Source organism: Rosa chinensis, chromosome 5 (assembly GCF_002994745.2).
Source record: "Rosa chinensis cultivar Old Blush chromosome 5, RchiOBHm-V2, whole genome shotgun sequence".
Taxonomy (NCBI): domain Eukaryota; kingdom Viridiplantae; phylum Streptophyta; class Magnoliopsida; order Rosales; family Rosaceae; genus Rosa; species Rosa chinensis.
Window position 1 is genome coordinate 69443137 of NC_037092.1, and position 13054 is coordinate 69456190.

The 13054-nt window shown below is 37.5% G+C and overlaps 2 protein-coding genes across 3 annotated transcripts; both read right to left on the minus strand.

Moving 5' to 3' along the window:
* Positions 1-302: 302 nt before the first annotated feature.
* Positions 303-8705, minus strand: LOC112167142 (TMV resistance protein N). Its single transcript, XM_040505526.1, has 8 exons — positions 6866-8705; positions 6676-6742; positions 5226-6290; positions 4039-5137; positions 3669-3944; positions 2475-3566; positions 1663-2397; positions 303-805 (listed from the first exon to the last, which is right to left on the minus strand). The coding sequence occupies exons 3-7, from the start codon at positions 5759-5761 to the stop codon at positions 1708-1710; spliced, it is 3693 nt and encodes a 1230-aa protein (XP_040361460.1). The 5' UTR covers positions 5762-6290; positions 6676-6742; positions 6866-8705; the 3' UTR covers positions 303-805; positions 1663-1707.
* Positions 8706-8927: 222 nt separating this feature from the next.
* LOC112167725 (ubiquitin-conjugating enzyme E2 7) lies at positions 8928-12792 on the minus strand. Of its 2 annotated transcripts, XM_024304774.2 has the most exons (6): positions 12627-12792; positions 12388-12490; positions 11667-11764; positions 11463-11563; positions 10480-10557; positions 8929-9244 (listed from the first exon to the last, which is right to left on the minus strand). In XM_024304774.2, the coding sequence occupies exons 1-6, from the start codon at positions 12670-12672 to the stop codon at positions 9167-9169; spliced, it is 504 nt and encodes a 167-aa protein (XP_024160542.1). In that variant the 5' UTR covers positions 12673-12792; the 3' UTR covers positions 8929-9166. The 2 variants fall into 2 exon arrangements, with proteins under 2 accessions (XP_040361461.1, XP_024160542.1); XM_040505527.1 differs by lacking the exons at positions 12388-12490; positions 12627-12792 and adding an exon at positions 11946-11963 and having other exon boundaries at positions 8928-9244; positions 11667-11808.
* Between the last annotated feature and the right edge of the window lie 262 nt (positions 12793-13054).

Sequence of the window (13054 nt, forward strand, 5' to 3'; positions counted from 1 at the left end):
CGCAAATAACCTGAATAACTGCATAGAAAACAACATAAAGATACAAATGTATGAACATTTACACGAGTGGTACTTCTGTATGAGAAATTGAGAAGATGTTCAAGACTTCATGTATGCAAGCATGTGTCTATATAGGTAATATTTTAACCTCCCATCAGAAGACTAATAATAAAATATATTATAAGAAAAAAAAAAAACAATAAGTCACAGACCCAGAAATGAAAAACAGAGAACATAATAAGTTGAATAAAGACATAATCAGTAAATAAAAAAGTTCAGAGTGAATAAGAGGAAAAACATACATTAACAGGATTTTATCCGAGGTCTACAGCAGCATTAGTTGCTTTCATAACCCTATCATGCCCCTCTACGCTGGTCATAAATTCAAACTTTGCAGGAACCAAGGCGTCTAAACTAGACTTGCACTGAAGTAAGCACACATTCTTTCAGCTCAGGGAGTTTCTTGCAAGGGTCTCCATTGGTAGTCATGGCCAGCTAGAGAAGGTAAGCATATGTCTCGAATATCTTTCCTCATGGTTAGCTCTCATCCAGCCAAACAAATATCTGCTCTGAGCTTACAGACGGATGTTCCAACCAAACAAAAAGGCTGGGCATGAGGTCACACCCTCAGCTGGCATCCAGTACTGATATCACAGATTGCAAAGCTCTGTCAAGGAGATCCTCAATTAAGTGCAGCCTTCTACGTGATTCTATTACTCTTTAAGCAGATCTTCTGACAACATAGCACAAGAAGTTGTAGACATAGGAGTGGATGTGAATCACCAAATGTGAAGCTGGAAAATGACTGGGATTCAAAGTCGACATATTAGAAAGTATGAACATTGCAAATCAAATATATTTCCATGAGAAGGTAATACTCACCGCAAGATGCAAAAAGATAGGTATGGTCAACTTGAATTAATGTGCGAGGTAGCCTATACAACAAGACTAGGCAACAAGACTAGTCCTTACAAGACCAGGCAGTTTAGTGCTATAAAGACCAACTTCCTATGTGAAAAAATTTGTACGTAATAAATGAAACTTGTCTGTATTACTTATTGACAATCGATAATAGCAACCACAACATCCAAGTTGCCAGATATGAGTAGACAGACCACAATTCGCAGATAGTCAACATTTATCATAACCATGTATAAAGTGCACATAATACAAGCATCTGCAATTGTAGACAGTAAAAGTAAGAAGCTCTCCTACCACAAGTAAGGTGTAGCCTATATATAACAAGGATTTTCTTAATTATATATTTATATCATTTGACCACAAAAAGTACATAGATAAGTAAACTAAATGTTATGTTCTAACTAGAAGATTGTATGACTATGGAACCATATATCTCCACATTCCACAGTACTCTCATATATAATATTTCAACTAGTACATGTTTCAGACTCGCACACAAATCTAGTCATCTTCATCATGAACCTTTGTTTGTAATTCCAATTTGCACCCCCTAACACAATTTCAAACTATAAAAATATATCATATTTTCGAGTTGAATATGCATGTTCATGGGTGAATCTAACAAACACAAGGCTCATAAATAGAACAAAGGTAACAGGAAAGTTAAGAAAGTACTAATTTCATGTAGTATAATAGTAGTTGTGACAGAGTGAGATGAAATTCTGAGAAGAGCATTCGTACCCTTTCAAGTCGAGGCATTGCATGATTCAATCAGGTACAAGACAGTTACTCGTGTTTCAATCTTTTGCTGAGTGATTCCATGTCAGAGATACCACTTCCACTTGGTGCTGCCTTATCAGAATGTTCAATTGTTTGCTCAACTTCAGCACATTGAACACTTGCTGACTTGTCAAGATCACAATGGAGGTCATACATAGCCTTGTCGAGATAAAAGCTGCTGTTGGATTGGTTCATTGTTTTGTTAAGATCTACCACATCTTGCTTGTCCACCACACGGACCCCACACTTCTTCAGCTTCAAACACTTGTTGTTTTCCATAGAACAAAAGGTTTTAAATGAAAACTCAATCTCATAGAATACTCCTTTCCAATAATTTCTAGGATCATAGTCTTTGAAAGATGCATAGAGTAACCAAAGGTGATCTGACATAACCTGGCCTACTTTATGATGAAAAAGCCCTTTTACAAGTAAAGAGGTTGACAAAGATCCTTCTACTTTGGAAAGACATTTAATTCCACATGCATGACTTCGTATATGATTGAGTTCAACGGCAGCTGGATTTTCTTCAGCTTCAAAGACAACACATAGAGCAAACCCCACTGACTTGTTATCACTTGGTAGAGCAGGTAGGTGCACAACAACTGAATCTCCCACAGTTTGATTACTGAACCACTCAGGAATTTCGCTTCCAGGAGTAACAATATTGAAACTGTGAACAATAAAAGGAGGGCTTCCCTGTACCATAGGACTCGCTATATCAAACAGCAGTTGAGAGAGAAAAAGAGAAAGAGACCGAGAGAAAGAGAGAGTACCTGCAGGAATCGCTTTAACATTGAAAATGGTCTATTAGTGCTGTCTTCACTGCCAACCAATTTGTAACAATTGACACATCTAAAAGAAAACCACCTCAATCTGCTCAACTTTGGTGGATCAGGCAACATTTCCAAGGAAGTACAATCGTCAATTGTTATAGTTAATTCTTCATTTGATGGAAGGTCAGGCAACCACTGAAGCTTTTTGCAGCCCTCCAAGTTTAATAAAATAAGCTGAGAGAGCCATCTGATGCTTGCAGGAAGGCTGATAAAATTGTTTCCCCCAAGATTTAATTCTTCTAAAGAGGACAAACAGCCAATATCATCTGGGATTGCTCCTTCACCAAAACTGCAGTTGCTTAAATCCAGTTTCCTCACTGAATGCAAATCATTTAAAGAAGCCACCACTAGACCCGCAGGCTCGGGACTATTTCTTTGAAATGAGCCAAAAGGGGGAAACAAATGCCATGATTTAGGTGGTGGCCCTTTACATCCACGAAAAGACAATACTTCCAGATTTTTCATCAGAACAATGGAGGATGGAAGCTCGCTTAATGCAGTTCCACTTAGATCTAACTCTTTCAAGCATTCAATCTGCCCTACACTATCAGGGAATTTGCACAGTTTTGAGCATCCAGACATATTGAGACTTCTAAGAGATTTCATGCGACAGAGGACACTTGGAAGACACAATAAACTTTTGCAATCTCTTAGATCTAGTGAAATAAGGCCAACCAAACATTCAAATGATGGAGGTAATTGCTCAATAGCTGTCCCATCCGAAGAAAGCATTGATAAATTTTTCATTGGTCCCAAAAATTCTGGAATGCTTTTCAATTTTGAGCATCCCGAAAGTAGAAAAACTTCAAGAGATTTCATTTCTATCTCACTTGGAAGACTTCTGATACTTTTACAGTTTGTGAAATTCAAAATTTTAAGCTTGTTGAGAAATGCAATAGATGAGTGAATCTCAACTACATTCGTGCAACTTTCAAGAACCAACCTTTCAAGATTCGGAATACCAGTGAAATCTGGGGTCTTGATCAAATTTTCAGAGAAACTAAGGTCAATATACTTCAAGTTACCCAAGTGCTGTATATAGAATAACAAAGGATAGAAATATTAGCTTTCCAAAAACCATACAATTCATTCAAACTAAAATATGGAATACTGCCATGTATTAAATTGAATTACCTTTTTCCCATTCCAAAGCCGATCAACTTTGCTATGACGCAAATTAAGTTCAGTAAGACCATCTGGTTGAAAAGTTGGTGGGAGAGATTTTGAAGGATACAAACTCCATTCCAGAAATCTCAAGGAATTAGACAGATATTTTGGGCCTGGAGATAGGTTCAGATTATGAATTTGGAGCAACTTTAGTCTAGACATCTTGGAGAAAGTTTCAGGATTCAAGCATGCTTGTTCAAATTCAGGCAAGCATAGGACTATTCCTTCAATTGCTTCAGTTCCCTAATAAATAAACAGAGCAAAAGTTAATTCCATAATTAAGTCTTATACAATGTCCAAAGAAATTATCATGTAATAGAGAAACTTTTGTACTTACTGTATTCTTCGAAAATACATGAAAGATGTCTTTATCAAGCCACAATCGACTACGTTGCCCAGGCTCCTCATAAGATTCTTGACGAACAATATCCCGTCCCATTTCTTGTATCAGATCATGCATCATAACATAGTCGTCAAAAATAGTTAAGAGAGATTTCTCAACCAGAATATCTATCACAATACGAGCTGGAAAGCCACAACTATCCAGTATTTCAATTACTCGCTCCTTGTAGCCACCCTTATGAAAGCATGCAACATTGAGAAAAATTCTCTTTTCCATATCATCCAGTCCATCGTAACTTATCTTGAGAGTCTCAAAGATTGTCTTATTAGGAGCTTTCTTGAGTTTATCCAATGTACTGATCCAGGCATCTCGACCTCTTTTATACAAAGAAGATCCAAGAGTTCTAAGAGCTAATGGAAGGCCTCCTGCATAATCCACGAAACATTTGGACAGTTCCAAATAATCTTCTTCTGGATGATATTTTTTGAAGGCTTTCCATGAAAAGAGCTGAAGAGCTTGATTATCATTTAAACCCTGGAGCTCGTACGGTTTCTCTATACCATGTTCGATCAGCAGACGTTCATCTCTTGTTGTGATGATAATTCTGCTCCCCGGACCAAACCAGTCTTTACTTCCGGCAAGCATTTCAAGTTGGTTCAATTGATCCACATCATCCAGAACAAGAAGAACCTTTTTATTACATAATAAATTCTTTGTCATTGCAGCTCCACCATAAGCATCACAAACTTGTGCAACTCTTTCCTCCAATACAAGGGAAATAAGTTGTTTTTGCAGATGAACTATACCGTGTGCGGCAGACTGCTGTCTGACATTAGCAAGAAAGCAGCTAACCTCATACTTATGGGAAATTCTCTCATAAACTAATCTAGCAATCGTTGTTTTACCCACCCCACCCATCCCCCATATCCCCAAAAAGCGAACATCAGTTACGCTAGTATATAAAAGCAAATCTATGTACTGTAATCTAAAATCAATTCCAAACAAGTTCTCTGTCGAATCTGACAATGTGAACGTAGGATACACTTTCTCCCCTATTACATCTACAATTTCTTTGATAAGCTCTGTTTCATACCTATATGCAAAAAATATATATAGGCATCAAGATTAACACAAAACTCAAGTATCAATTAGTCTTTCTTCGAGTAATGTAAGTCAGTTACCTATACTTAGAAGTAGTCCATCCAGCAACATTACTCACACTTGTCAAAGCCTCTCTCCACCAACGCACCTTCTTCGGGTATGCCTTGAAGTCATGTTCATGTTTAGTGAAGGCTTCGGCGAAAGGGCCAGTTTGTCTTCGAACATCAGAAGGATCAACATGATAGAAGACCGGCAAGCGTCTGGATATTCCAATCGACTGATTAATCATTTCAAGTTCATCCAAGCACCAAGTGGAAGAGGCGTAGTTTGGGGAGAGAACAATGACCGCGAACCTTGAATCTTTAATGGCTGCCGAGAGCTCTGCAGAAATGGTTGACCCCCTTTCAATTTCTGGGTCATCCCTGAAAGTTTTGATTCCTCGCCACACCAACTTTTCGTAAAGATGGTCAGTGAAGCTGGTTCGCGTGTCTTCGCCCCTAAAACTCAAAAACACATCGTACTTCCAATGAGGAGCTGAATCATGAGACCCGCTGTAGAAGGTGCTCCAATCTGAATAGAAGGATTCCCAAGCCCAGTACTCGTCGTCCTCCATCATTTTCACAAAGCACTTTGCATAAAATTTATAAACCACAAAATCGAATGAGGAAAAATGAGAATAGAACGGACACGATTATTCAAAGAGAGGCTCTGGAAATGGAGGTGGGTGTGTGAGAGAAGGAGACGAGGTCTTTGATCTTGGTGCGAGGCTGAGCCGAAGAGCTTTTGACTTTCGTTTAACAGCTCTCGTCGTTTGCTTTGTTTTGACTTTTGAGTAACCATGTGCTTCTTTGGAAGGTCGTTACTTGTTAGACCATCTCCAACGGTGGTGTCAAAATCCACCGTGGAGCTCCAACGGTAACATAAGGCCTGTGAAACCAACTCCAATAAATTTGTCAAATCCTACGTGTATTTGATATATCAACTTAATCTGTCAAATTTAACAGATCTCTCAAAACTGTCAAATGCCTCAAATAACTCATCTTCATCCGTCATCGTCTTCAAAGATTGCTTTTTTACCAAAATCAGAAAGGAATTGGTCTGTTCCCAAAAACCCAAACCGAGTGTTACCAAGTGCAAACTGAATACTGCCATAAAAAACAAGTGCAAACTGAAATGACTAAAATTTCTGTATTATAGTGTTACGGAGAAGTAAAAATTAAAATCTCTATAATTTTTCTACTCTAATTTTAACAATTTCTTTATTTTACAGATTTCTGTATTTATTACAACAATAAAATATTCTACATTTAAAATAAATCTAAAATAACGGCTAGTTAACAACATCTATTTTATAACGGCTAGTTTACAATGGCTAGTTGAAGTCAACTTTTTGAATGCTTGCTTATGGTGTTCTAGCTGATTATATAGATGAGTACGTGCATATTGGTGAAAGCACATTGATGATTCAGATACTAAATATCAAAGTAAATTGAAACTTGTAACAAGGAGTAATGGTTAACTGATACATACTTCGAATCAAAAACGGTAGAAGATCCAAACAACTCCAGCATCAAACATAGTCAAACTTCAACCTGGACTGCACAAAAGCAAGAGGAAAATGGGAACTGCTGAGTGGATCTTAAACAGTACATATATTCAAGTATATTTAAAATCACTACTCATATAGTCGATGTAAAATAATCTTATGTTGACTGTTTACATCTTTGTACAGTATTGAAGTACAGGCAAGCGAAAGGAAGAGGATTCATAAAACTCCATCAGGACCCAACCCAGAAGGCAATCATCGCCCACCATCTAAGCAATGAACAATTATCCACTTGTACCTAACATAGTAAGTTGAACTAATTAAGGATCATTACATTGGTTAGAGACAAGAGAACTTGAAAACAAAGGTAAGGCATGATGGGGATGGTAAGAGGGGACCCTTTAAAATTAAACTCTAGCAGCTATCTACCTATCTGTTTCCAATCCTACATATGTAAATACCAACAATGGTAGCTACTTATTTTCTATGAATGAACATGCACAACTAGAATTCTCCTCAGAGACCACTACGTTTGATAGTCTCCTTATCCCCAAAGTCAAAGCATGCTATGTAGGTGTAAATCAATCAAAGACAATAAACCTGCACCTCATGTAATAAAACCAGTCAACGACCACCCAACAAAACTATGTAATGATTTGCTAGTGGGAAGGAGAAAAAAGTGAGGTTACAAGTGGAGTAAGGCACCGCCTACATTCCTGCTGCACAATCGATCAGCGTAGGTGTAGTCATTAAGCAGACAGAATCCACAATCAAGAACGATTAACAAATAGATGCACAATCAAGAACCATTAAGAAAATGAAAACCCGAAAATTCGATTAAGAACAATCAAGAACCCAAAAATTTGACTAGCCTCTAATCAATCAAAACAAGCGACGTAGGAAAAGAGGAAAACAAATAGAGAATTGGAGTGAGTCAACATGAACAAAGGTGGAGGAGGTGGCTCAACTGCGCTACCGCCTTCTTTCTCGGTTGAGATTCCATTGGAGTTGAAATGTTTTAGTCGTTGTGAGAGAGTGGAGCACGTGAAAAATTAATGACTTTTGCCATTGCTATATTTTTAGCGTTTGCTGTAGATTTAGAGAATGTAATCTTCTCTCTCATCAAAATCTCTATTTTAAGGAAATGTTTAGGGAAGCTGTTGGAGTTAAAAATGACTCAATTTTCCCTAAAATAGAGAAAAAAATGAGGAAATGCAGAATATGTTAGAGTTGCTCTTATGAGAAAACTGTTGAAGTTACTCTAACAATTACTACTTATAGATCAAGTGCTTAATGCCGCACAAATATTGCTTATAGACGAAGTACTTGATAAAGCACGCTTGTAGCTTACAAGCAATTCAAAGCAAGCAATTCAAGTCATTTCCCTTCCCAAGGGTATGAGGAGTAAAAATTCGTACAGTGAAGTAGAAAATTTGTAATTAATAAACAAAAAAAAAAAGGGGAAATGTACCTAGAGAAGTCACCTTTCCCCAATTTTTCTCTCCCACAGTTATTTTTATCTTTTGCTTACCAAATACAGGTAAAAGGATTAAATTGATTTTCCCAAAAGCCCCAAATCTGTAATTTGCAACGCGATATTTTGTCAACCCAAAATTGTTGCTTCAGCGAAATGCATTTTCAGCAAAAGTGCTGCTTAAACAAAATAATAAAATAATATAAATACAATAAGGCTATGGATTTGCCCAAGCCAAACTCCCTAATTCCAGCAGACATGATGAGAATTACTTCTATCCCAAGGAGTTCAAATAGCATAATGCCAGATTCTAGTAATTAAAGCAATCCATATCTAACCAGAACAAGACTAGAGCACTATAGACATAGGGAAGTTACCGGCACCCTGTGGGAAATATAGGTGCCTCAATGCACTACTGTAAGACTATGCTACACAACATTTAACATAAACTCAAAAATTCACAGATGGTCGGTCATCACGTAATTAATGATTGTCAAGTATCATTTATGAGACAGCGGCGGTGGTATATCACTTCGAATGGGTTGGAAAAGACCATATTCAAGAACCTAGTAATGGCAAGCAGGTATTGCAGTTGCACAGGCCTTATGTGAGAGTCATGTCAGATCGATGCCAATCCCACATGAAGAGACTTGGAACCAGCTCAACACTAACCAAAAGCAAAGTCCATAGTTCAACAAACACATTTGAAAAGTTCAAATTTTAAACAAGTGCAACACACTTGGTGTTACCAGAGAAGAGAAATCTAGGCAGCAGGCAAGTACATTTTGTCACCAAATAGGCAATACTAATTCAATACAAAGCTGTTAAATGTTTTAACAATTACTAGACATTGAGAAAGAGAAAACAAAAAGAAATAAAGAAATTTAAGTGAGGAAGAAAATCAATGGCATTCTACAAGGACCCACGCTTTGTCAATTTAACACATCCTCCGACACACCTGAGCAGAGTAATTGAGAAAACGCTTGGCAGTGGATCATATTTCACAACATCTCTTGTGACTTTCTCACGCAACGGCCGACCTTCTTCTTGAAATCATCTCTCCGATCTCTCCATTCCTTCTGCAACACACATACCAACATGATGTTAGGAACAACATATCTATTAACGATATGCAACATAACCATAAGTTTAACTTAATTGTCAAACAACAATGACCACAACCAGAATCAGCACATATCCAGGAAAAGTAAAAGAAGTCCCAAATTGTTAAGTTCAACAAATTTGAACATAGCCCTTGATGGATCATCACCAAGATACCAAAATGGTAACACAAAGAAAAGTTTTGCTTATGGCACAGCATTGCAAAACACTCGTGTGGCAGTCTAAAGCTTTTTCCGTCATCCAAATGGCTAGAATCAAATAACCAGTTTACTTCTGTTATTGCAGCTTAAAAATGTGGTCATGGGTCTAGATTTACCAAAGACATTCTTCAGCCGTCCTACATTTTACCAGCATGAAGCCCTGGAATACGACACAGATATGTGCTTTTTGTCCAGTTCAGAATTTTTCGCATAAAAATATGAACAACAACATCATGTTGCCCATGAAATAATATAAAACCTAAAAGCATGCACAATACAGTCTTGGCAGAACTCTAAAACCAACATTATCACTAAATAAAAAACAGTCCAATCAATCTTTACACAAGTTCAATTTCACATGAAACCTAATGTAATCTGCAATTACCCAAAATTATTCAACAATATAATTATGTTAATCAACATTTCATATATTCACCAAAATGATATATATAACTTTGCTCAGGTGCGGATATCTGCACCTAAGAAAAAAGATACGGATTTCCAGTTTTGACCCACTTTTTGCATCTTAACCATTCAGTTTTTAGGTCCTAATGTATAGATTACCTCTGCAAAATTTCAGCCAAATTGGTGATCGTTAAGGCATCCAAAACTGCAATTTACACGAACGAACCGAATCTGCCGAACCGGAACCGTTCGTGTACATTGTTGTAAATTGCAGTTTTGGACGCCTTAACAATCACCAATTTGGCTGAAATTTTGCAGAGGTGATCTATACATTAGGACCTAAAAACTGAACGGTTAAGATGTGAAAATATGATCGAAAAGTGGGTCAAAACCTAAAATCCGTACCTAAGAAAAACTGCGGACGTCCGCAGTGGAGAAGCGCTATATATATATATATATAATACGTATATCTAGTTCTCGATATAACTCTCACCTTCACTCCAGGCGTTGATAATATTCAGGATGAAATAAAGGAAAGATTTTGAAAACAAAATGAGTAGTCATAATACATCAAAAGAACCACTTACAGCAGCTTCAACATTTGCAGGAGATTCGTCATTTGGACTGGATAGCATTGATATTATACTCAAAACTATGCTTTCAACCTGGAAAAACAAAATTTTTACATTTGTTAAAGCAGTACTCTGGTCTTTTTTGGTTAAAAAGCAAATAAGTTAATTTCTATATACAGTGTTCATTGTTTATCAGCAACAGAAGAAGTAAATTCAGAAAGGGGAAAAGAAACAAAATCAATTACCGCTTCTGTATAAAAGAACTGACTAATGCAGGAAGAGGAGATCTGCTTGAATTGACTAACTACATAAACAGGCCCGTAAGTACTAATCACTAATCATCCCTTCACGAATCCCCAAGGTTGGGCCATCAATATCTTTTATCGAACCTTAGGGTACACCTCAGAATGTTACAGCTAATAGATATCTATATGGTGAGCTTCAATGATCTTATAACTACATGGTGAACTTAAATGATCTTATAAAGCTCTGTATAAGCTATTGCCATTGGATCAGGAAGAGACAAGTAGTGTATGTGATGTCAATAATGTTCTCTGACAATATGTTATCAATTCAGTAAAATTTGAATGGTTTGATACATGTCATCTGCATGGGTCCATAATATAGTCCTATGACTTCCACTCTCATCAATTTGCAAGGACATCATTAATGGGCACTGACAGTATATCATGTTTCTGTTTTAACTGAAATCATGTTCACATTGATAAGCTTTATAAGCTAGACAGTATTGATTAAGCTATTTGATCATTTTATTTCGTATGCTGAGTTATAAGATGACACTGGTTTATTGATAACATTAACTATCTTTTATATATGATCTTGAACCATCTTTTTCTCAGCCATTTTATTTTTATACTAGTGTTTGGACAATATTAACCCAAGGAATCAAACTGTAGGTAATGAAGAATAGCCCACGATGGCAGCAGGCCTGGTAAAGCTCAGAAATTCAGAAGACAGTACTGTTAGTAAATCCATACCGTATGCACAGGTGTCCAACGCTCACTTGCAAGCTCATAACCATTTGGATCATCACCAGGTGGATGCAGAATGGAAATGCAAACACGCCCGTCAGGATAAACTTCAAATGAACAATAAACAAGATCAATATTCTAATAACAAGGGAAAAATTTTAAACAAATAACATAAAGAAGAGTCGCATGATAGAAAGAAGAGAAACCAACCATTTGGATGCCATAACTCCGAAGTAAACTTCACTGTTGGAGGGCTGTTCGGGTAATTAGAAGGAAAACTCATGATGGCGTTGAAAAATCCTCCCTCACTGCAATTAGATAATAGATAAGGACAAAAGTGATATGTAGGCACCTTGACAAACGCCACTACAAATCTCAAGTTAAGAGGAAAAAAAGAAGAAAAGAGAGAAGGTATTACCAAAACAACACCCATACAATCTAGTCAATAAAACAACAAAATAGTAGCAAAAAAGATAAAGTACAACCAACCATTGGGATAGTGAGAATGCAAGCTGAGCTCAATACATGCCCAAAATATACCGCAATTTGTCAAACATTTCCCAATCAAATTTAGCCCTCCTATTGCCAACACATATCCTAACAGCCAAATTTAGCAATAATTAACCCAAAAGTAAAGTCTAAATATGAAACTTTCCACCATTACTAACTGTTTAAACTTAAAAAGAAACAATTCACATGCCGAATCACTTCCAACACTAAATCGGCGCCCATACACCACAATCGAATTCAAAAACCTCCACTAGACAATTTCAATTAAACAAGCTTCCCAAGAAGCTCAATCAACCTCGATCCAATCCCAAAATGACAAAAAGGAATCACCGAAACACACGATCGCAGGCACAACAACAAAGCCCAATCAAGAAAAGCACGAAAAAAACTTTAACAGAAAAAAGAATCAAGAACGACGTACTATAGCGTATCGGGAGGTCCAATAATTGTGACGCTCCACTCAAAGATATTGTTCTCATCGACCAGCCCCGCCGAGAACCCATCCACAGGGTTCTTGCAAAGATCTGCAACAATCCAAAAAACGAAGAATCAGATTCAACCGAAACTGATCCTAATCAATCCAATCGGATAAACCTTTACACAATCAGAACCGATATGAATCTTCCGGAACCGGATTGAATTGAGAGCTTAGATTACTACCTTTGAGCTGTTTCTGGAGGAGAAGGCTTGCTTGAGAGGCCGCCATGGAAGAGAGAGAGAGAAAGAGCTGGCCTGAGTTGCGAAGGCGGAGAGAGAAAAGCTAGAGCGAGAAAGAAGAGAGAGACTTATAAAGCCGACACTTTGTGTGTATTTATAAACGGAAAAGAAAGTTCTGAATGTGGACTCTCCTCTGTATGGAGCTTTCACTGCGCGAATGAGTTGGGATATTGATGATCGTCTACGTGCGTCTGTATGGGAACCGGTGGTGGGACGAATGGTATTGTGCCACGTGGATCGTCCAGTGGAACAGGCGGCGTGATAATAGATTCTAGTAGGTTCTTTTTCAGGCTGCGGATTTTACCACCGCGATCATAGATATTCGGGCATCGTCGGCGGGTCCCGAATCGCTTGAGTGACTTTTCCCTCCC